This window comes from Castanea sativa, chromosome 11, assembly GCF_040712315.1.
Source record: "Castanea sativa cultivar Marrone di Chiusa Pesio chromosome 11, ASM4071231v1".
Taxonomy (NCBI): domain Eukaryota; kingdom Viridiplantae; phylum Streptophyta; class Magnoliopsida; order Fagales; family Fagaceae; genus Castanea; species Castanea sativa.
This window is the reverse complement of record NC_134023.1, coordinates 10391066-10415087: the sequence shown is the minus strand read 5'-3', so window position 1 is coordinate 10415087 and position 24022 is coordinate 10391066. Positions and strand designations below refer to the sequence as shown.

The following is a 24022-nucleotide window of genomic DNA, read 5'->3' as shown; positions in this document are numbered from 1 at the left end:
GTGTTGTTTATCTGTAAAAAAGACATCAAAACAAACAAGCCTGGTCAGATTCACATAGATATGTAATAAGTTTAAGTAGATATGAATACGCATTTTTGTGTGTGTTAGAGGAAGTTGTGTGGTGGGGAGATTAATCCTATGGCATCGCACCTGGGTCCCCCCACTCAACTGGGCAGTGGAGGCCGTCGTGCCAGTTCCCAGAGACGATCAGGTGGTCGTCCTTCATGCCTTTGTTGGATTTGGGCAGACAGGAGATCAACCTAACGACACTAGAACGGGACTTAATGTAGTAACCTACATTGGAGAGTTTATGGGACTCGTACAGAAAGACGACATCGTGCCAGGAGAGGTTTAGACCCATTTGCTCGTTTAGAGCATCGACGCTACCCAAAACTCTAAAAACGTTTGGGAGGCATTGGTCGGGACACAACCGGTGGTTGCGAAGGTACTCCCTAGTTATAGGTTTCATTGGGAGGGTCATCCCACTCTCTATAAAGGCTATCATTGGAATGATAACCTCACCCTCCTTCCTAGAATCGGCCACGGCTTCCGCCGGACAATATTCTAGACCTACGTCGCTGGGAATACGGTACTTGGCCCTAAAGCCTTCCATCCCAGCGGCGGTATCAACTAGACACTTGAATCTTCCCATTATAGAGGAACGAAAGAATGAACTCTAAGAGGGAGAACGTTTATAGGGACAGCCGAGGACAAGGTCCGAGGAGAAAGGGTTAAGAATAGAAAGAGTAAGAACTTACAAAGTTGAAGGTGTGCAAATTTCCACGGTTTTCAGCAGGTAAAGTATGATGGCTGATGTTTTGATGGGATTAGCCCCTGAGGAATTAAATGAAGGTGCAGGTTCCCGAAGCGTCACGACGTGCGGAAAAGCGGCCTCGAAATTACATTTGTCCCGCCCAAATTTTTGTGGAGTAACGAGGACCGTTAGATGCCCATCTCGCCGTTGAACGTGGGGGACAAAGTGTAACTTGCAGTAATAAATGCGCGCGTTTTTGAAAATAAAACCGCCAAGTGGCATCTTCTGGGACGCGAAACGATTTCCACACGTGCCATCACTTACAAAGTGTGTGGAGTGGATCCTCGTCAGATCAAAACCCTATTTTTCTCCTCGGATGTCGAAAATTAGAGTTTTGAGGGGCTATTGTGGGGAGTAAAAAGACCTTGATGGGAATATGGGCCGTTGGGTCATGCTAAGGAAGGCCGACCTGCTCTTGGGTTTAGGACTTGTTAGTACTACGGGTCGGCCCATACGCCGAGGGTCCGAGGATCCAGCCGAGGATGATTTTCCCCTCGGACTGACACCGGAGAACCCGGAACTTCATGGTAAAGGTTAGGGAAGGACACGGTCAAAACCAATGGTTAAAGGGGGTGAACCCTTGAATGTCCTAAAAGTACCGATGTTGGAGAAATATCAAAGATAAAGGCTGCTACCTCCACATTAAAGACCCTGTACCTACCACCCTGGCCGCATTAATGGGGAAGTGACACCTGAACAGTGGAAGGGAAACTTCTGGTTACTATTCAAAGGCACTGAGAAAAGAAATATCTAGGCTAAGGGGGAGGTGGGGCAACACGTGTACAAAGTATTCAAAAGAGTAGTATTTAAAGAGCAATCTAAGACAGGAAATAGGGACGGACTTTTTGTAACCTAAAAGGAAAAGAAACAAAGAGAGAGAGATAATATAAGAACAACTCTCGACTTACGTCCGAGGAAGCTGATTTACTATATTCCTTGTTGTTTCCAAGTATTTGCAATCTTTGGTTTGTCATTTAATCCTCACACACTTCTAACCTGGGTTTCAAGCCCACACTCTACAAATTCATATTGTTTAAGGCTCATTGGGCCTGAGCCCATAACTGTTCTTGGGGTCAGGTGCAATTGTGCACTTACAGTAACCTTCTTTATTCTAATTCTATGGTTTTTATGTTTATACTACTGTCCTTGATATGATATGCAATACAATTCCCATTTAGGTGGGAGAAAGTCAGATAAAAAGTTGGCCCACTTAAGGGTATGTTTGTTTGGAGGTAAAATAGGAAGAATGGAATACTTTAGAAAGAAAATAGGAAGAAAAACTCTTTTAGAGTGTGTTTGGTTGGGTGGAGGAAAGAAAATAAATAGTGAGATCCATGTGTTTTCTCTCTTGGCCCACCAAAAAGTTCTCTCCAAAATAGAGAAAAAATTGAGAGAAAAAAACTCATGAAATGTGCTTCCAAAAATACCTTTAAAATTCACTTTCAAGTCTTCAATGTGCTGGCTTTTTATTTTTTTCCTTTCATTTTTTCTTCCTTTGTTACTGACGTGTTGACTTTTTTTTCTTTTTTCCATGATTTTTTTTTTCTTTGTTACTAACGTGATGGTTTTCATCTTTTATTATTATTTTTCCTTCTTTTCTTTTGTCTGAATGTAGCTTCTTTTCTTTTCTTCTTTTTATTTTCTTTGACTTTTTCTGGATGTGTAGCTTTCTTTTTTCTTTTTCTTTTTTTCTTTTTTTGTGCTCATATGTTTATTTTCTCACTAATTTTGGTTGGTTTTTTTTTGTTCTGATTTTTTTTTTTTGAAAACATTTTGTTATGCTTTTTTTTTTATACTTTAATTTGTGTCTATCTATACATAATTTTTTTTAAAAAAGTATAATGTGTTACCTTTTATTTTATTTAATAAGAACATAATGGTCAATTTATACAAACTTTATTTTCAACAAAACAAAAAAGTTTTCCATCCATCTACTTTTCCACCCTCTCAACCAAACACAAATGAGGGAAACTAAAATTTTTTCTATCCTCCCACTTTTCTATCCTCTCTACGTTTTCTATCCTCCCACATTTCCATCCTCTTAACCAAACAGACCCTAAGAGAATTGGAGCTGGGATTGTTTGTTCTGTATTGTGTTGCATTGCAGCTTGGCAAGTAGAGATCCACAGGCGGAATTTAATTAAGAAAGAAGGGATTGATCCACAGCGCAGCCTATTTTATTGAGTATCTACAGCTTATTTCCACAATATCTTTTGTTAGGACTAATGGAAGGCCTTGGGGAAGATAGGCTAGAAATATTCGTGAATAAACACATCCCTAAATCATTTAGTGGATTCAGTGGCTGTGTATTGGGTTCTGGCTACTTCTTCAGTACACCGTAGTTTTTACTGTTTAGAAGCTGGTTTGGTGATACCATAAATAGGGGTCATCTGGAAAGGTATTTTCTAATTTTAACAATTCTAAATACCATTTTCTTTTGCATTTATCCGCTTGCCTTATTTAAGTATGCCCACATGGATGTAATAAATCCATCAAGGAGAGTGAAATTACGAGGTGCTAAAGACTCATTTAAATTCAACCCTTAACGTGCCTAACAGGTTAGTTTGGGTTGAGCGGCCTTCAACTATAGCATTGTCTTTGGATGTGCATAACTAAAAGCATTCCAAACCTTCAGCAGGCATAATAAGTCAAGTGTAATTGAATACCAACTGTGTTAAAAGCTATGCCAATGAGTCAATATTGAATTCTACTTGGTGATCAAAACAACAAAGAGAATTATAGACAACTCACTTTCTTTGTACAATGACACAGAATTGCAGACTTTCCAAGTTCCGAAGTTCAAACTCAAATAGAATCAACTGACAAGTAATTGTTGGTTTCACTACTTGTATGGCTTGAATAATTGTTGTCCAGTGGCATTCCAAAAAAGACAGCTGGCTTCTCCATGGGTTATGCAATGTGAATTCTATTACCATATTAAGCATACCATAACCTTCTGTAGGCATAAGTGCAATTGAATAGTAACAGATAACCATAGAACATGATGACATTTGATTAAAAGCCATGCCTATGAGTCACTATTGAGTTCTACACAGTGATCATAGAGAGAGAAATATATAGAAAAATTGGTTCCTCTGTTTCATGACAAAGATTTGAAGACATTTCTAGTTCTGAAGTACACATTTAGAGAATCAATTGACACCTCCTTAAGATGATAAATAATCAGCCAAAAACTCATTAGAAACACAGACACCCAATTAAAGTTTATTTGGATGTTGCAGCAAACATTATGAGCTACCTATATATTAACAAACATTTGGTAACATTCAAAACAGATTTACATGCAGTTTTTACCATCAGGGTTCATCATTGTGACTAATGTCCTCTATATGCCAACCCCATTATATACAGACTCATATTAGCACAGGCAAGAAATGTGGAAGTCACAGCATCTACTATCAAACATAAGAAAAACTACTATGAAAAAAATAAACACTTTTTAAGAGTTCATTACGGCAGACTTTCACTTAGGAACTGACCAAAGGCAAGGAGCAGTTCCGTCGGACCTGACCTTGAGATCCAGTCAGAATGTTAAGGCCTGACATCTTCATCATTGCCCCTGCAAAGTCCATTCGAAAGGTTGATCCGTCATCTGAAGCATAAGCCCTCACCAGTCTCGCAGTCTTCTCATTAGCCATCAATTGCTGATCGGCAAAAAGGAGTCCTCTTCCATTTAACAGGCTCTGATAGTAGTGAGTTTCAAAACCTGCCCCAGACGATATCGAAGATGACAACGCTTGCAAATATGTCATCCGCCCTGCAGCCTCACTCATTTCCAATGATGCCATAGATGAAGAAGGCTGAGTGGTGGTCCTATGACTGTCTTGGCACCTCATTCTCATCTCAGTTAGGAAATCAGGAGCTATAGTTAGGTCTGGCTGCCCCGTCCCCTTGAAGTTAGAGAGGCGTCTTTGTATGAATTCACAGCCAATCTTCCCAATGTTGTGTGCACCTTCAGATGACCAAGAAACCGATACAAACCCAAAAAAAAAAAAAAAAAATTAAACATCTTTCAACTCCATAAAAAAAGAGGGGAAAATCAGAAAAGGAAGAGAGCTCGTCAGTACCTAGAAGGCTAACTGTGTCTCTTTCATCAGAACCTCTAAGGGCAAAAAGGTGAAGTGTCTGTGTTATATTATCATCGGGTCATGGAATCTCGGCCAGTGCTTTGCTGAAATATGAATGAATGCTGTCCCTCCGGCCTGTTAACACTGGATAGAAAGGGCCACCAGCCTGTGATATCAAGTATATAAGATTACATCAGAGAACTCCAATAAAAAGAACTGTTCTTTAATGTAAGTTTTACTCTTTTAAACCCTTTAGTGAAAGGACCCTTAAGATTAACAAAACATCTTACAAGGGAAAAAACATATAAAGATTCAGGATCAGGAACAGACCAGCATAATGCCATCTCTAGTGGCAATAGAAACAATATCAGCACATGAAACTACCCTTGGGCAAGCCTTTTCAAGCTCCTCCTTGATGGAATCAATTTTATCAAAACCCTTCAATGCCTGCTTTTCTATGGAACAGTTTTTGTTACCATTGCTGTCATCCAAGAGGACCGATGCATCACAGACCTGATAAAGAAAATCCCAAACAAAAAAATTAATACCTTTGACTAAATGGTAAGAAATCGATACTCCCAAACATCAGAACATATAATTTGCTGTCTTGATAAATCTTTAATTACAAAACTTAAACTGCATACTAAGAACCACACTACTCACAAGAATATCAATACAAAAATTCACAAAGCCCACATATTTCAGAATCAAAAATCACTTTGTGGGCAATATAGCAAGCAACATAAAGAAAATAAAACACCCACATCAGAAACAAGACAAGCCACAAATGGGAAAGATAGACCCAATTTTAAGCCGAATATGAGACACAAAAACAAGGAACCATATTGCCAAACCAGCATAAAACAAGAATATGTAGTCAATAAAATGACCAAGAATAGCTCAAAATACAAGCCCATAATCTTAACCAGTACAGAACCAAACGAATCAAAAGAACGAAGACCCATTAAGCAAGAAACAGAACAGAATCAAATAAAAGGAGCAAACTTGTATGTATTACCTCAAAGAAAACAGTCATGGAAGAAAAGGCGCAGTATAGCTGCAGAGATATTGCTTTGCTCGGAGTAGAAGCGAGCCATTGTTGTCCTCACAATGGACTTTGTCTGTGGACAAGTCTCAGAGTAGAAGTTGTATCTTAAGCCGGAGATATCATCATTTAAAGAAGCCGATGGTGCAGGGGAGGCAGCAAAGGTGGGGTTGTAACCTCTTGATAACAGAATAGAGACTGAAAGGAACACAAATAAACAAATATTCACGACCTGCCATTTTTCCGTCTCTTCGAGGTGAGAGAGAGAGAGGGGAACTGGTATAGTGAGAAAGAGCGGGAAAAGAGTAACTATGGAAGTTGGACTTGAGAATGAAATGAAATAAATGCAACACGCCAAGTCTTTATAAAGGAATTTGGGGAGGGAATGAGGAATTTGAGCTTAAAAAGTATTTGTCAAAAATTCTATGTTTGCATTCTCATCCGTTCATTCTATGTTTACATTTTTTACCCTCGATTTCATTTAATCAAAGTGTATTAAATTGAAGTTAAAAATATTGTGCACTTACCTACCCTTTGGTTAAAGGCAAATTTCTTGAATTAAGTTTAAATTCATGCTTTATCTCATGAATTTTGATGTAAAGCATTGGTGAGCTGCAACTAAAAAAACAAGATTCATCATTTTTTTTTTCTCTCTTTTTTAGTTGTAATTTGTATATATATTTTGGGGGGAGAGTAGTTGTTCAGATATATTTTAAAATTTTTCCTTAAACAATTAGCAATATATATATATGTATATGTATGTATGTAAGTTTCAAAAAAAATAAATATATACATATATATGTATGTATGTATGTATGTATTTTTCTGGTGGGTTTGGATGACACAATTTGGGCATTTGGATTTGGATTAGAGTGATTAAAATCCAAATTGTATGGAAAGTTTAAAAAGGGTTAAGTATTTAAATTTAACAAATCTACCAAGAATTTTAAACCTTTAAAATGCTTGGATTTGAAATATACTCTTAAAATCAATAGATTTCAAATCTATTAATTTCAAATCCAAATCCAAAATCAAATCTAAGTTTCCAAACGCAACCATCAATAATTCTAGGGTTACATTCTCATCCCTTGATTTTTGGTTGAAAAAACATTTTCCCCTTTTTTACCAAAAAGTAAAAAATAAATATTTTTCCCCGTCGACTTTCTTTTGACCAAACTGTATTAAATTGAAGTTAGAAATGTTGTACACTTACCTACGTTTTGGTTAAAAGTAGATTTCTAGAAATACCCTCCTTAAATTTAAATTCATGCTTTATCTCATGAATTTTGATGTAAAGTATCGGAGAGCTGCGACTAAAAAAACAAGATTCATCATTTTTTTCTCTCTTTTTTAATTGTAATTTGTGCCTATATTTTGAGGGGAGAGGGCTTATTAAGATATATTTAAAAAATGTTTCTAAAAAAAAGAATTAACAAAAAATATTTTTATTTATTTATAAAGGAACAACATTTTACTAAATAAGGTTAATAAGCAACCAAATCTTAGCATAGCATATTGCGATAGTAAGTAACTATTATAATAAAATAAATGATATTGAGCACCTATGTTTGGAAAATCAAATATTATTCTAAAAATTTTTTGGAATAATATTAGTTGAATATGTAGCTTAGTCTTCAAATTTAAATCGACTTGTTTACACACCAAATTGAATTAGTTTATAATATGCTCTTTCTACTAGCCATGGTTAAACTATACTAAAAAGAATCTTTTCAAATTATAGAATATTTCATTATTAATATTAAAGGAAGGGGGGGAGTGTTATTTTCTTCAAATCTCAAGGGAGGAAAGTTTTTTTTTTTTTTTTCTTTCAAATTTGGGCACTACACTACAAGAAACATGACTTGTTTCAACCCACTTTTTCCAAGGGTTCACTGAAAATGGTTGAAACAAACGCTAACAAACTGGTGCGCTAATTAAAATATGACTAATCTTGTTACAATAGTCATCAAAACCCTTGAACTAAACTAAAAAACTAAAATCCTGCGTAATTGCTACCTCCAAATTTTTACATTTTTCAACGAAATTCTAACGCAATCCTTAATAAAAGATATCCAAATGTTTCAACCTTCAAAATAAAGTCTCTCTCTCTCCCTCAAACTTAGAATTCAGAAAACTAATTTTCGAATAAAGTCTTTGCTCCCTCTTAGAAAATTCTCTCTCTCTCTCTCTCTCTCTCTCTCTCTCTCTCTCTCTCAAACATTCAAAAACTTTCATGGAGTCCAACAACAACAAAAACACAGAGACCATCAAATTCCTCTGCAGATATGGCGGGAAAATCCTCCCTCGCTACACCGACGGCACTCTTCGTTACGCCGGTGGCTTGACTCGTGTCCTCGCTGTCGATCACTCTATTTCTTTCACAGGTTTGTGTGCTCTTCCATTTTCAGATTCGATTTTTGTGAATCTATTTGGTTTTTTGTGAATAATTAATCAAATTTTTTTTTCTTGTTGTTGTTACTGAGTTGATGGTGAAACTCGGAGAGTTCTGTGGCTCATCGGTGAATCTTCAGTGTCAATTGCCGACAAACGACTTGGAAACCCTAATTTTGATCATGTGTGACGATATGTTGAGGCGCGATGGTCGGCGATCCTATCTCCGACGATGAACTACCATTGATAGTCAGAGCTTTCTCCTCCGCCCTTTCGTCCGATTACAGGTCTCTCTCTCTCTCTCTCTGTTTGTTTCCCGAGAAAAAAAAAATTTAAATTTGGAAATTACCAGTAGAACTTTGCAAAGAATTTTTTGATATTCTCTCTCTCATTCTCTCCATTGATATTTCTCTTCCTTGCCAATAATATAATTTGGGGCTAGGGTTTGGATACTTTGGAATTGGAATTACATACCAGTCCTTTGGAACCTGAAGTATAGTTTGAACATATTATATTGAAGAAATGCTTAAAAAGGAGTTGGTAAGTGTTAATGGTGTAGTATTTCGCTAATATCAATTTAAGTATGGGTTGGATCTATGAGGTTTTTTTGTGTTGCTGTGTTTGTTAATTTTAGGTTTCCTGTGGAAACGAGCATTGGTTTATCAATAGTATCAATTTAATTTTTACTTGGTTTGGGTCATTGCAATTCAATGCTCTGTTCAGCTTCTTTAGATTGCAGAGATTTTTTACACTCATTTTGTTTATAAAACTTACTAGAGCTTATGAAGTTTATAAATTCATTTTCAAGTTATGTAGCTTGGAATTGGCAATCTATTTTTCCCATATATTTGTTATTGTTCTATTCCAATGATTACAAAGCCTGCATTATTTTTTCTTTTTTATAAGATGTTTATGTCTGACCTGAAAGTATTAACTTGGTGTAGTTATGGCATGTTGTCAATGCATTATATTGATGCATTATAAACTTGTAAAACTTCCTGTAGTGCTAGAAAATTCACCATTTGAGTATGTGGGTAACAGGAATAAGACCTTCCATCTGAGTTAAAATTGTACATTTAGAGAAGTCTCAAAAAATGCCTAGCTGTAAAGGTCTTTATTTTGTAATTGCATTGAGTGGTTCACAGAGATGTTAAGCCTGGGAGCTTCATCTTCTCTTGGAAGCTAAATAACGGCTATCTTATTGATTTCAATCTTGCCATGGTTGAGTTGCTTATCCTGCTAGTGCTGCCATACTAATGTGAATATTTAAAGCAATCATTTCATTGAATTAAAAGTTAAAACATCAAAATAATCAGATGGTGTCTCTGTCTTCATTTTTCTTTTTCACAGGATTTGCAAAGCAAGTACACTATTGGAAGTAAGCTCTGCCATTTTAATTCTTATAAGTTGTCCTACATGATTCTTTGTCCACTGTATGAGTAATTTCTCTTGTTGGCTACTTAGTTATGTTCTCGAGTTCCACTGTATGAGTCAGCTTATATCTTCTTAAATGACTATATTTTATTGTTGTTTTGTTCCTTGGTTAACTGTGTTGTTAGTTACACTCAGTTATCATAAATATTTAGTTTCTTCGAAATTTCTCTCCTTAATTGGCCAATTCATGCATCTGTGCGGGTAAATCAAAATCAAGTCATAATGTTTCTATTAATCATGTTCCTCTCCCCCATTCAAATTCTACTCCATCAATTAAAGATGATAAACTTGTGAATAATTTGGATGATGTAAGTTATTTTCAGACTCTGTTCATTACCTTAGAAATTGGTGAGTGTCTCTGAAACCATAAATCCAAAACCTTGAACCAAGACAATGTTACACATGGATAATGAAAACTTTGATTACAGTGTTTTTAATCAATTTACTGCTATGTGGCCATTATGATATTCCCTAGTACTGCTGGATTGTAAGCTGACAGGTAAAGAAGAAGGGCCTTGTTGCATGCATGGGATGATAACATTGAAGTATTACTTATATATAAAAAAGAACCATTTGAAGTTACAGAGTGAATGTCATTTTGTACCATAGATACTGTAGATTGTTTTAGTAAATGGTTGATAAAAAAAAATTTGAATAGTGAAATTCCTTGTAGCATATGTAGAAGAACCACAATTTATCATCCATTACTAGAATATTTGTAGGAAAATTTAAAATAAAAAAGCTGACATCTTCATGTTTTGATATGCTAGGGAATTCAGTGAATGGGCCCAATGTCTTGTACTTGATTTGGCTGCTAAATATGTACCCCCAAATAACAATGAGATATATGACATCATGAATCTCCTTGAAGATAGACTTCAACATGCAAATGGTGCCGTAGTCTTAGCAACCATCAAAACTGTTTCTACAGCTGACTTTGTCCATGGCTGATGTTCATCAACAGGTGCTTATCAAAGCCTTTCTTCTTCATACTTTTAATTCAAACTGTTGAGAAACTGTGTAGTATATCTAAATTGCAATAGAGTTCCTTGGATTTGCATAACGATGGATGTGCTATCTTAAATAAAAAAATAACTCTTGGCTATTTCTATTAGTCTGGACAGCCCTCATTTCAATGAGGTTTAGACCACCCGGTATATGTTAAGCCATTGAAACATAATTCTACTTTATTTATCGTTACAGACATGATTTTATGGGCAGGTAATCTTCATTACATTGTTACACCTTTGATGCATGTCATCTTGGAAAAAATTGACTCCATCTTGTAACACTTGAGTTATTTTCTTGTGGTCAGCTTTTCTCTAATAAGAACTTTTACTGTTATTAGGTATATGAACGTATTAAAGCCCCTCTCTTAACACTAGTGAGTTCAGGAAGTCCAGAACAATCATATGCAGTTGATGATCTCCTTGGATTAGGTCGACCAGAAATCCCTTCACCTGCACCTGCTCCTTCACCTCCTCTTTTGAAGCTTAATTCAAAAGTTGTTCTAGATCCAGGCACTTTTCAGCAAAAATGGCGCCAACTGCCAATATCATTATCACAGGTTTACTCAAATTATGGCATTACTTTGATAATTCTTTGTTTGTTTTTATTGATGCTCCTTTTTCACTTTGTAACAAATGTTATGTTAGTGTGTAATTGTAGCAATAAATAAATAAATAAATATATATATATATATATTTTTGTGCATGATTGTGGTTTTTTTTAATAAAATAAAATCTTATTTTGAAGGTCAAGAGACCCCTTAAATAACCTTATTTATCAAGGGTTGTAAATATAAATCTTTTAAACTTTGGTAAAAGGTTATTTAAGGGTCTCTTGACCCTCAAAATAAGATTAGAGCACTTGTTTTGAGGGCCACGAAGGCCTTCAAAATTTCCTTTTCAACAGCATATGTTTCAAAAGTTATCAAGGGTCAATTGGACTCTTGAAATAATTATTTTCAAGTTTTTTTAATACTTTTTTTAAGGGTTTTGACCCTTGAAAAAAGCCAGATTTGTTGTAGTGAGCTAGCAAAGCCACAACGTGAGAGGGGACGGCTACCCTCCGACTCATCCTAAGATATCTTACATGTACTAGTATTAGAAGTGTCTTCAATTCTTTGCACTCCATGACTTTATAAAGCAAACAAAAAAAAGGAACACAGAAAGGGGGAAAAAGCTTTCTAATGCACAGTCTCCCAAGAATTTTGTCTCACCTTTATGCTTTTCACTATTTGCACACTTATTTAGCAAAATAAAAACAAGAGCAATGTTATAGACATAACAGTTTTTATAACAAATTTTGCAATTATTAAGTAAGCATATTATTTTTTATTCTCATATGGGCTCCAACATTAACACTACTTTATCATTCACCATTGACAACTTGCCACCTCATTCAAGTATAATATTTATTGTAAATTTTGGTATATCTCTAGATTTATTGTAAAAATAATAATTAAAAAAAGATTTAAAGAATAGAACCCCTAGAATTTTAATACTATTTTTTTATTTATTTTATTTTTCATGGAATTTCAATTGATGGTCCTACGTTGTATACATTTTTTTTATTGGAATTTTTGTTTTAATATCCTTGTAAGGTGCAAAAATCCTAAAGTCTCTACCATCTTTTTTTTCTCCTTCACCTCTTAAAATTTCAATTTTAAACTCTAAGTTTTTTCATGAACTAAAATTTTAAATCTTTCAAACAATAAAGAAAGAAATGTTGAATTTTAACTACTTTTTACCTAGGTTGTCAGACTTGGATCGGATTGGAAGGTCTGACCCGGGTAACCTTGAACTAGGTGAAAATTCAGTTATTTAACTAAGAAGTTCACTTCTATGTGTCATGCTATTTTAAATAGAAAAAATTTCAAATATGTGAAGGGGGGGGGGGGGGGTAAAACCTGAGATCCCTAAGTTTCAAATTAGCTCATTTGATATGTCATTATTGGATTCAATATTTTATTTGTTTGCATAAGTTTAAATTATACTTTTTCAATTTATCATATTACACTTTCTCAATCTATTAGGTCTGAAACCCTAGACATCTAATGGGCTGGTGGGTTGAGAAAACGATTTTGGTAAGCAACTTTCGATTGCTCAAAGTTAAGTTTCGACCAGTCGAAACTGTTAAATATCCATATCCTTGCTTCTTTCCTCTTTGTGCACACCAAATACTAGCTTCTTCAACATATTCTAATCAATCCTATAGACTCTAAGAGCTACAATTGAAAGAAAATGGTCACATGGTGTACATGTAAAGTAATAAGTGCATGGCACGTGACCATTGTTTTCCAATTATAGTTAACAAAATTAAGAACGGTCAATTGAGGCAATGGTTAAACATGAAGGGATGATAATACAAAATTAATTGCATAGGTTTTATTTTGCAACTAACCCAAACCCTTGTACTATTAATTTTGTCCTTGTAATTTTGCAACTAACCCAAACCACATTTTGTTCTTATAATTATTGCACTTAATTAGGGTTATGTTATGTGAAATTGTGTCAACTACCTAGAGTAGAAATTGAAGAATTAAAGTTTTAGGGTTCAAATGATAACTCATTGATAATGACATCTTTTGTAGTATTCTATGTCCGTGACATGATTTTCAAATTGGAACCGTTCAAAAAACCAATAAAGGGATAAGTTCAAGATTTTTAAGGTTCGACCGAAGTTAAATCATGATGATGACATAATTAATTTAGTTATTAATTAAAATAAAATAAAGGTTTTAAATTTGTAAATATTAGCAAAATTGACTAAAATATCTAAAATATTAAACCAAACTTTCAAATAAACTTTCATGATATTATAAGGTTAACATAAAATTGTATATTATAAGGTTAGTAGAAAATAGTATAGCATAAATAAGCACAAATAAATATTGTATAATAATCGTTCAAGTAAAAATTATTTTGATTAAATGAATATCACTTTTAAAATAAATTCATAAATAGTAAATTCCTATGTAAAGGTATTATTCTTAAACCACAAGTTAATTTAGTAATGAAAACAAATTGAGTAATATTTAATACATTAATATAGAGGTGATATGGAAGTTTAGAAGCTATAAATTATGTAAATCTAATATAGATCTAATAATACTGCATAATATCTTCTAATAATTTTTCATGGTGAATAGGGGATAGGTCTTAGGTTCAACACCCAACAAACGCCATTTTTCTCTTTTTTTTTTTTTTTTTTTTTTTTTTTTTTTTTCCTTTTTTTTTTGCTTTGACACTAATCAACCCTCACTCAGACAAGGTTATGAATACTCGAGTCCAAATTTTATTAGAAGTCTTATGTACCTTAATGTACCTGTATAAACATTCTTAATTAATGTAGCGAAGGTTGGAACACAAATCCAAACTAAAAAGTCTTTCCCTAGTTCTCAAACAAAAATTATCCATGTGATTTATAAACATTTGAGTCTAAATTGTGAATTCTTCAAAATCATAGAATTAGTTTTTATTAGTTTTTTGACAGTGGATTGTTTGCTGTTGATTTTTGGGGTTCTAGTATTTGCAGACAAGGTCCATTCATGCAGAAAGTTCAGGTAAGAGAATCATAAAGCTTTGCGGTCATTGTGAGGAATTCATGGATCCACATATTTAATTACCTAGATAGTTTTCATGGGTGGAGTTGAATGCGAATATCTCCAAAACGATATGATTGCGCTGGATCACGAGTTAGTTCAAAAACCAACTCAACCTGATCCGTGTCCAATCCATGACCAACTAATTTAGCTATAAATGAAACATACCAAAAAAAACACTAAGATTTAAATAGTAATTTATAAAGGGTTGTGTTAACGGGCACTCAAAGGTGTCCGTTAATAACAATTTTTTTTCAAAACTTTATGGCAGCTTTTTGTAGCCTTGACAGTTTTTCATTTTTTTAGTAATTTTTTTTATTATTTTTTTCACTTTTTTTTTTTTTTAAGTAAGACCCATAAAAGAAAACATTAACAAGCACCGTCCATGCTTGTTAACATTTCCCATTTATAAAAGATAGCACAATCCTTCGAAATATTTAGGGTGCAACAACGTCTTTTTTTTTTTTTTTTATTCCCATCTATCTATTGGAAATAAAAGTACTTTGGTTAAGACGAAGGAATGAAAAGACTAAATAAAGTCCCAGCATATTTCTTGAGAAATAAAGGAACTAGGGCTTAACTAATAGGAGTCCATTATTATCGATTAATTTATTAAAAAATAAAAAACGTAACGAGTTCCACACAGAACGAGTACCAAAGACAATCACAGTATAAAAAGGCTTTATTGCACATTCTTTTTCCCTTTCAACTTCCTACGCTTGTTTACCCTAGGAAAAAAAACACTTTCTACGGCTTTGCTCTAGTTTTTACGTGGATCTTTCTCCTCTTGAATATCTCCTCCTCGATTCCAGGTAATAATTTCACTTTTGCTCTTTCTTTTTTTCACTTTTGTGTTATATGCATATTAAGATGTAGTTAGTTCTTCTCTTGTTTGCATTCTATAAAGAAAATAATAAAATTAAACTTCAAACAGCTTTTTAAAAAATTGATAGGGAAGAATAGGAGTATGTGTGTGTGCGCGTGTTAAATTTGATTAATCATGTGTGCATAAATATTGTATACAAGCACATACTTCTATCAAAAGTAATCTTTCATCAAAGGAAGGCATCTTTACATACAGTTTTTGTAATATAAAGTATTGTGAAAGTCTTAGCATTAAATCAAACATACCAAATAATCTAAGATTTAAATAGTAATCTACCCAGAAAAATGTATAAAAGAAAACACAATACTTCGATATATTAGGGTAGGAGCGATCTTTCTAGGTAAATTTCTTTGCGTTTTTATTCCTTTTTAATTGTAGTAAAGATGTAGATAGTTGTTGCGTGTACTTTTTATTTGCAGAAAGATGTAGATAGTTGCTATCTTGATTCATGTCTGTGCTTAATCTTTAATCTTTTAATCTTGGAAATTCACGTCTATGCTTTTTAGTTCTTTTTTTTTTTTCAAGAAGTCATAGAAGTTTGTGCTATGTTTTCGAGTTGTTACTTGTTAGGAGCATTTGTATATGATGGTGAATTAATCGTCTAATACATTTTGATTCTTTTTGCAACTTTTGCAGAAGTTCACAATTTGAATACGCCGTGTAGATTTTTGCGTCTCCTAGTATGTGTATAATTAAAAGTAGTTTGTCTCAATGAAGCAATTATGGAAGAAAAGGTGCAGGACTGCTGCTTAGGCTACAGTAGAAACGAGCCATTGAAGTCCTTAGGATGTATTCTGCATGTGGTCTATTTGGTCCTTTGGGGTGATTTTAATCTCTATTTTGTTATTTCAGATAAACCCAAGAAGCAAAACCATCAAATCCCTCGCTTCGTCTTCTTTCTATTATTCCTATTTTTCTGTACAATCGGTTTTTCCCAATGATGGTTTCTCTGAATTACACTACAATTTCTAATGTGAGACTTCTCCACAAGCAGAGCACATTGTAAGGACTTCCTTGGCTCATTTTTGGTCTGACCAAAACAATGCCTAAGTAGTACTTATGCACCTTTTCTTCCATGGCTGTTTCATTGAGGCTCGCTCCTTTTAATTACAAACACCAAAAGATGCAAAAAAAAAAAAAAAGATTGAAAAACATGCCGAGATCAACCTTAAGGAGTCTCTGATGGCTAACATTATGGGTTTGTCTTTTCCTCATCAAGGTAGTGATTTGTTATTGGTTTCCATGCACAAATTCTAACTCAAAAAATCTCCCTCTCTAAGATGTCCGACTTAAGCACCAGAGACCCCCCGGGGGCTCACCCTGGTGGGATTTTCGATAATTTGTTTTCCTTTTGCAGATGCTTGTAATTCGAATGAAGTGTTCAAAGAAATCCAAAATCAGGAATAGCTCAAAGCTATAATCAAGCAGTGTGAATTTGGTCTTTTACTTCTCCTCACCCTAAGCTGTGATTGCGTTTGTGGCTTCTGCGACAGATGGGTTGGAGGAAACAAGCAAGATTGGTTTAATCCTTATTTTTATTTTTATTTATTAATTGAACATGGTAGAAATCGTAAAGTATCAAAATAAACTCATATTGCATCATGTATATTTGTATGCTATTCATGCATTATGCATTATGCAATACACAATGGCTCGCTTCTCCCATGAATAAGATTGATTTCTGCAGAACAGAGCATCTATACCACTATGACCAAACCCCAACAATCCTTTGGAGGCATTGCAATTACCCTTTTGTTTAAAAGCTATGCCAAACCCTGTTGAATTCTACTTGGTGATCAAAGCAATAAAGAGAATTATAAACAACTCACTTTCTTTGTATCATGACACATAGAATTGTAGACTTTCCTAGTTATGAAGTTCAAACTCAAATAGAATCAACTGACAAGTAATTGTTGGTTTCACTACCTGCATGGCATGTATAATTGCTGTCCAGTGGCATTCCTAAAAAGACTGCCGGCTTATCCATGAGTTATCCAATGTGGAACCTATTCCATACTAAACATACCAAAACCTTCTGCAGGCATATGTGCAATTGAATACAAACTGATGACCATAAAACATGATTACATCTTATTATAACCCATGCCTATAAGTCACTATTGAATTCTACGCGGTGATCATAGAAAGAAAAAAATATAGACAAATCTTTTCCTCTGTTTCATGACACAGATTTGTAGACAATTCTAGTTCTGAAGTACACACTCAAAGAATGAACTGACATCTTCAGATGAAAAATAATTAGCCACAACTCATTAGAAACACTAACACCCAATTGAAATTAATTTGGATGTTGCAGCTACATTATGGGCTCCCCATATATTAATAAAGTTTTGGTAACATTAAAAACATTAGAATTCTATATTTCTTAAGAACTCCCCAGCCAAAACATATTTACATGCAGTTTTTACCATCAGGGTAGAGCCTCGGAGCCGGCCCAAGCAAAGATCTGCACTCAAAGGCTTGAGGAGCAGCCTTTAATCATTGTGACTAATGCCTTCTCTATACCATTGCCTTTATATACAGACTCAAATTAGCACAGGCAAGAAATGTGGAATTCACTGCATCTACAATCAAACATAGAACTTAAGAGAAACTAATATGAAATAATAAAGATCTAAAAGAGTTCATTATGGTAGACTGTCACTTAGGAACTGACCAAAGGCAAGGAGCAGTTCCGCCGGACCTGACCTTGAGATCCAATCAGAAGATGGAGATCAGACATCTTCATCATTGCCCATGCAAAGTCCATTCGAAAGGTTGATCCATCATCTGAAGCATAGGCCCTTACCAGTCTCGCAGTCTTCTCATTAGCCATCAATTGCTGATCAGAAAATAGGAGTCCTCTCCCATTTAACAGTCTCTGATAGTAGTGAGTATCAAAACCTACCCCAAATGATATTGAAGATGACAATGTCTGCAAGACATCCCCACTGCTGACTCACTCATTTCCAGTGATGCCATGGATGAAGAAGAGGGCCGAGTGGTGGTCCCATTACTGTCTTTGGCACCTCATTCTCATCTCAGTTAGGAAATCAGGAGCTATAGTTGGGTCTGGCTGCCATGTCCCCTTGAAGTTAGACAGACGTTTCTGTGTGAATTCACAGCCAATCTTCCCAATGTTGTGCGCACCTTCAGATGATCAAGAAATCAATACAAACCAATATACTTTTTAAACCTTTTTCAACTCCACAAAACGCAAGGGACAAATGAGAAAAAGAAGAGATCTAGTAACTACCTAGAAGGCTGACTGTTTCTCTTTCATCAAAACCTTTAAGGTCAAAATGGTGAAGTGTGTGTGTTATGTTGTCATCTGGTCATGGAATCGCGGCCAATGCTTCATTGAAATATGAATGAATGCTGTCCCTCCGGCCTGTTAACACTGGATAGAAAGGGCCACCTGCCTGTGATGTCAAGCATAGAAGGTTACATCAGAGAACTCCAATAAAAAGAGTTACTAATTTAAAACTGTTCTTTGTTGTCAGTTTTACTGAATTTGGAACAACAATGGTATTTCAATTTTTTTGAATTTTTTGTCCAGAAAAACCAGTGCCAAATAGTGCTCCATACAACTAGTTGGTTAAGTAAAGGTGATTGTAACAATTTTTGGAAACCAAAACAGAAAAGATCACTACAAGCATAATCTCAATTCATTTTCTAAACTTTTTCATAATCAATATGTACTTTGAAATCTAATTGATAGGCTCTTCAACATTTAAAAATGTAAAGAGATACCAACTTTTTTAAAGTATGTTTCTTACAATTTCCCCATGTTTCATTTAAGCATCATTATCTGCAAACAATCATCAAATCCTAAACCTTAAAATGTTGCCAAAACCCTTAGTGAAAGGACCCCCAAGATTAGCAAAACATCTTAAAAGAGAAAGAACATATTAAGATTCAGGATCAAGAACAGACCAGCATAATGCCATCTCTAGTGGCAATAGAGACAATATCAGCACATGAAACTACCCCTGGACAAGCGTTTTCAAGCTCCTCCTTGATGGAATCGATTTTATCAAAGGTCTGATTGGGTATGGCCTGCCTCTCTATGGAATGGTTTTTGTCACCATTACTGTCACCCAAGAGGACAGAAGCATCACAGCCCTGATTCAGAAAATCCCACACAACATTATGACCAAAAAAATTAATACCTTCGAATAAATGGAAAGAAATCACAAGAAGAAGATTTAATTGGAATAACATCGATACTCCCACACATCAGAACATACAATTTGCTGTCTTGATAAATCTATAAATACAAAGCTTAAAATGCCCACTAAGAACCACACTACTCACAAGAAAATCAATACAAAACTTCACAAAGCCCACATAATTCAGAATCAAAAAACACTTCGTGGGCTATAATATATACCAAGCAACATAAAGAAAATAAAATACCCAAAAACAGAGAAGCCACAAAATTTGAAAGAAAAAGTCAATTTTTTCCCCGTCTATTCTAGATAACACACCCATATCAAAACAAACGCAAGTAGTCAATAAAATGACCAGGAATCGCTCAAAATCAAGAACCATATTGCCAAACTAGCATGTAAACAAAAAGAACAAATCACAAATCGATAACATACATACACCCACATAAGAAATCAACGTTTAGAAGAGAAAAAGCAATAACAAATCAATACCCAGATGAGAAAAAGACAAACCCATAATGTTAACTGTGGGGAGTGAAACGACCCTGGTGGGTATATGGGCCTTTGGGCCATGCTAAGGAGGGCCGGCCTGCTCCTGGGTTAAGATTTTGTTAGTACTACTGGTCGGTCCATACGTCGAGGATCCGAGGATTCATCCGAGGGGTGATTTGCTCCTCGGACGAGTGTGGGAGAACCAGGGACTTCATTATAAAGGTTAAGGGACGACTCGGTGAAAGACCAATGGTTAAAGGGGGACATCTTGAATCTTCTAGACGCACCAGTATTAAAGAAAATATCAAGAGCAAAGGCTGCCACCTCCGCATTAAAGACTATGCATCTACCTCCCTGGCTGCATTAATGGGGAGGTGACCCCTGAACAGTGAGGTGGAAACTTCTAGTCACTGTTCAAAAAGTATCAGAGAAAGAAGTATAAAAGGGGGGGGGGAACTAAGAAAGGAGGGAAAGAAAAATTGTAATCTTTAAGGAAGGAAGAGAAATAATAAAGAAGCAGTCCTCGGCCCGAGTCCGAGGAGATCCATTTGCAATTATCGTTTGTTATTTACCTGTATTTGTTTCTAAAAGCCTGTTATCAAGCTTCAAGTACTTCAAACCTAGGTTTCAAGCCCCCACTCTACAAATTTTATTGTTTAAAGCTCATTGGGCCTGAGCCCGTGATTGTCTTTGGGTCCAGGTGTAATTGTGCTCTTATATTAACAACAAGTATAGAGCCAAAAGAAGACCCATTAAGCAAGAAAAAGGGGCAAACAGGTATGTAGTACCTCAATGAAGCAGTCGTGGAAGAAAAGGCGTAGGAGAACTGCAGAGACATTGCTATGGTCGGAGTAGATGCGAGCCACTGAAGTCCTTATAATGGACTCTGCCTTTGGACAAATCTCATGGTAGAAATCGTACTTTGAGCTGGAGAGATCGTCATTGGAAGAAGAAGCTGATTGTGTAGAAGAATTGGAATAATAGAGAGGTGAGGGATAGAAGGATTTGAGGGTTTCGCCTCTTGGGTTGGTCCAAGATAACAACATTGAGATCAAAAGCACCACAAAGAACCAAATGGCCTTAGAGCCTGCCATTTTTCCTTCTCTTCGAGGTGTGAGAGAGAGAGAGAGAGAGAAGGAAGGAGAAAGAGCGGGAAAAATGAGCTTGGAAGTAGGGAATGAAATGAAAAGTGATTCAGGTGCCACACACCATGCCTTATAAAGGAATTTGTGGAATGACAAATTTGACCTCATAATAGTTGTGAAAAAAAAAATGTGTATATATGCTAGGGTTGCACTTTATTTGAAGGGGTATTTTGTATATATACTCCCATCTCTTGATTTCACCCCAAACTTGAATGAAAAAAAAGTCTTTACTCTTTAACTTCTGTGTGACAAAAATATATTAAAAATGTTGTGTACTTACTTACCCTTTGATTAAAGTTAGATTTCCAATATTACCCTCCATTTCATAATTGAAATTCATGTTTTATCTTAAAAACCGGTAATGCTGGGAAATGAAAGGGTCATATAATAGTCCATAAAAAGAATGGTTGGATAGCAGAACCCTTAGCCTAGTAGAAGAAGAAGAAGGGTATGCCTTCTTAAGTTTATAAATTCGAAACAGGGACATGGCTGTTGTTGAACTAATAATATATTCCTGAGATCAGCCAAAATATACATTACTAACAAACCCAGCCAGACAAAATAAACCAAATTGAAATCAGTATTAAACATACAATTACAAGTTTTACTAATTCTAAGTATATACAATAACTTATTCTCTCACCTACTATGAACCAAAAGGAATAATAGATTGGTTTTGTTCCTAGCAACCCACCATGCGAAACCAAAAGGTAAACAAAAACAAAACAAAATTAATAACAATTCAGCCATACAAAGAAGGATGAGACGTACTACTGAGATATTAGATACGATAAACGGTGGAAACTTCGAACAAAAGGGCAAAGAGACGCTGAGTTGGATTGGAATAGAAGAAGCTAGAGGGTGGCGCCACCAAGTTGGATTGAGATTCGATGGTGCGCCGTTGTCCGGTTCTTCTATTGTGGGTATGTTTAACAAACACCGCCAAAACCAAGTTTTTTTTGTAGCGTTAAAACCTATCATTCCTATGCATTTAATGATACAAGTCAAATTATAGAGCATATCTTTAATAACTTCTTCCCTTGGCATTGCTTAATGGATAATTGTTTTTTTTTTTTCCTGAGTAACGGATAATATTATTTAAGTGTAAACAAAAGTTGTTCACCATATGTTAGGATCTTCTTATTATTATTATCATTATTATTATTACAACAAGTGGGAAAAGTATTATTATATCTTTAATAACAGTGCTGTTTGGAATTTTTTTTTTCTCTTTTTAGAAGTTCTTTATGGATATTTTTAGTATTTTTAGTAATGGATGATGTTATTTATTTTTATTTTTTTGGAAAAGTTAATGGATGCTCTTAGGGCATTAGTTTAAAAAATATTTTTAGAAATATTTTATAGAAAGAGAAAAAAATGACTTTTTTGACAACTTTTTATTTTTCCCATGAAAGTGGTATTAAAACTTCTTTAAATGGTCTATTAACAAATGCCTTAAGAACACCCGTTAACATGACCCTTTTATATATATTACATTTTGAAAATGGATAACGTTTGTCGAGTGTACATAGAAGTTGTTTGCACTTCACAATTTCATCATGGTGTTTTTCTTTTCTTTTTTAATAAATTATTATAAGTGGGAGAGGATGAATTTGAGAATCCTTGTTCACCTTACACTGCAAGAAAAAAGACCAATTATAAGAAGTATTATTGCAACAACAAAAATAATTAGGATAATATGTGTACTATTGCATCTGTGAGTTGTTTTTTTTTTTTTTTTGTAATAATAACTTAAATTTATTACATCAATTTAAGATTGTTGCAAGAATTATCTTATTATATCTAACAAACAGCAATACAAATGGAGGTTTGTGCTTCACTACATATGAAAATTACATTATCCTTTCACATAGACGTAAAATTTTATCGTATATTAAGAATAGGTTACATCAAATTTAAGGGGTTTTTATCCCAAGTTTATTCTAGTTTATATGATTTATTCTTCCTTGCGTTCAAGATCCACATTAAGTGTGTGTAATTTACTAATAAAAATAAGGATAAAATATATTCTTCATCCAATCGTCCCGAACCTACAAATATAGTTTTACCATTCCACAAATTTATTTTTAGTCTCGGTGTCTCGCACACTTCAAAACCATTCCTGAAAAGATAATGACATCTTTTTTTAGCACAATACAAATTCAGGTGTATCTTGGAAACAGATTTGCTTGCAACTCTTTAGCAAACTCATTCTAGTAGAAGACAAATAGTATCTTGAAAATAACAATACACACACCTCTAAGCATACTATTCTTGCGTTCTTTCTATCATTTACCCTTATAATCCCCGAATATAATCTACTAATTTATTAATTAAAAATTTATTGTCTTTTCAAAATCACTTTTTTTTAGAGAGATTCACAATTTATGGCGTCCGCTCCTAATGATCACTTTTTATCATTAGACCGAAACATCAATCAATTTTAAGTGTAGGCAAGGATTGAACTTCAGATCTGTTATTCAATTATCAGAGACTTTACCAAGTTATAATCTCTCTCTCTCTCTCTCTCTCTCTATATATATATATATATATATATATATATGTAAGTCTATCATTATTTTTCTTTCTATTTTTCTAAAGGGACAACTGACCACAATAATCTTCAACTTAGATGACAATTATTTTTTGTTAGCGTAAATCATACATGCCACCCTTGTGATTTGTTTTATAATGCATCTACTTACCCTGTGAATCATATTTTGCTAATTTTAATGGAATTTGATGATGTGACAATTGCCAACATCACATAGAATTGAACGAAAAAAAAAAAAAAAAAAACTCTACCCTCATAATTTTGACTTTCTTTCTAACTTTCTCATTCAATCCCTATTTGTGTTTATATAGGTTTACAAGACATTAGGTTTAAAATTTACAAAATTTTCTTACAAGGCAAATTCCATTAACATTAAGGAAAATGTCTTATAAAGC

At 34.5% G+C, this 24022-nt stretch overlaps 1 protein-coding gene, 1 long non-coding RNA gene and 2 pseudogenes across 3 annotated transcripts; 2 read left to right on the top strand and 2 right to left on the bottom strand.

Annotated features, from left to right (window-relative positions):
• Positions 1–4302: 4302 nt before the first annotated feature.
• On the bottom strand, positions 4303–6186 carry LOC142616050 (putative Peroxidase 48; annotated as a pseudogene).
• Positions 6187–8751: 2565 nt separating this feature from the next.
• LOC142617380 (beta-adaptin-like protein A) lies at positions 8752–12858 on the top strand. 2 transcript variants are annotated; one of them, XR_012840965.1, is made up of 4 exons: positions 8752–8878; positions 9689–9716; positions 10543–10736; positions 11121–11435. XR_012840965.1 is itself a non-coding variant. In XM_075790208.1 (4 exons), the coding sequence occupies exons 2-4, from the start codon at positions 10716–10718 to the stop codon at positions 12813–12815; spliced, it is 246 nt and encodes an 81-aa protein (XP_075646323.1). In that variant the 5' UTR covers positions 8920–9716; positions 10543–10715; the 3' UTR covers positions 12816–12858. The 2 variants fall into 2 exon arrangements, 1 of the variants encoding a protein (XP_075646323.1); XM_075790208.1 differs by lacking the exon at positions 8752–8878 and adding an exon at positions 12810–12858 and having other exon boundaries at positions 8920–9716; positions 11121–11339.
• A 2212-nt stretch (positions 12859–15070) lies between these two features.
• On the top strand, positions 15071–16944 carry LOC142615455 (uncharacterized). Its single transcript, XR_012840761.1, has 3 exons — positions 15071–15190; positions 15901–16483; positions 16622–16944. It is a non-coding gene; the product is annotated as an uncharacterized LOC142615455 (long non-coding RNA).
• Positions 16945–17225: 281 nt separating this feature from the next.
• On the bottom strand, positions 17226–21022 carry LOC142617386 (putative Peroxidase 48; annotated as a pseudogene).
• Between the last annotated feature and the right edge of the window lie 3000 nt (positions 21023–24022).

Excerpts from the sequence above, each read along its gene's own strand:
- LOC142617380 (XM_075790208.1), top strand. The coding sequence starts at position 10,716 with ATGGCTGATGTTCATCAACAG. Across the intron at positions 10,737-11,120 it reads TGGCTGATGTTCATCAACAG|GTATATGAACGTATTAAAGC; the intron begins GTGCTTATCAAA and ends TACTGTTATTAG.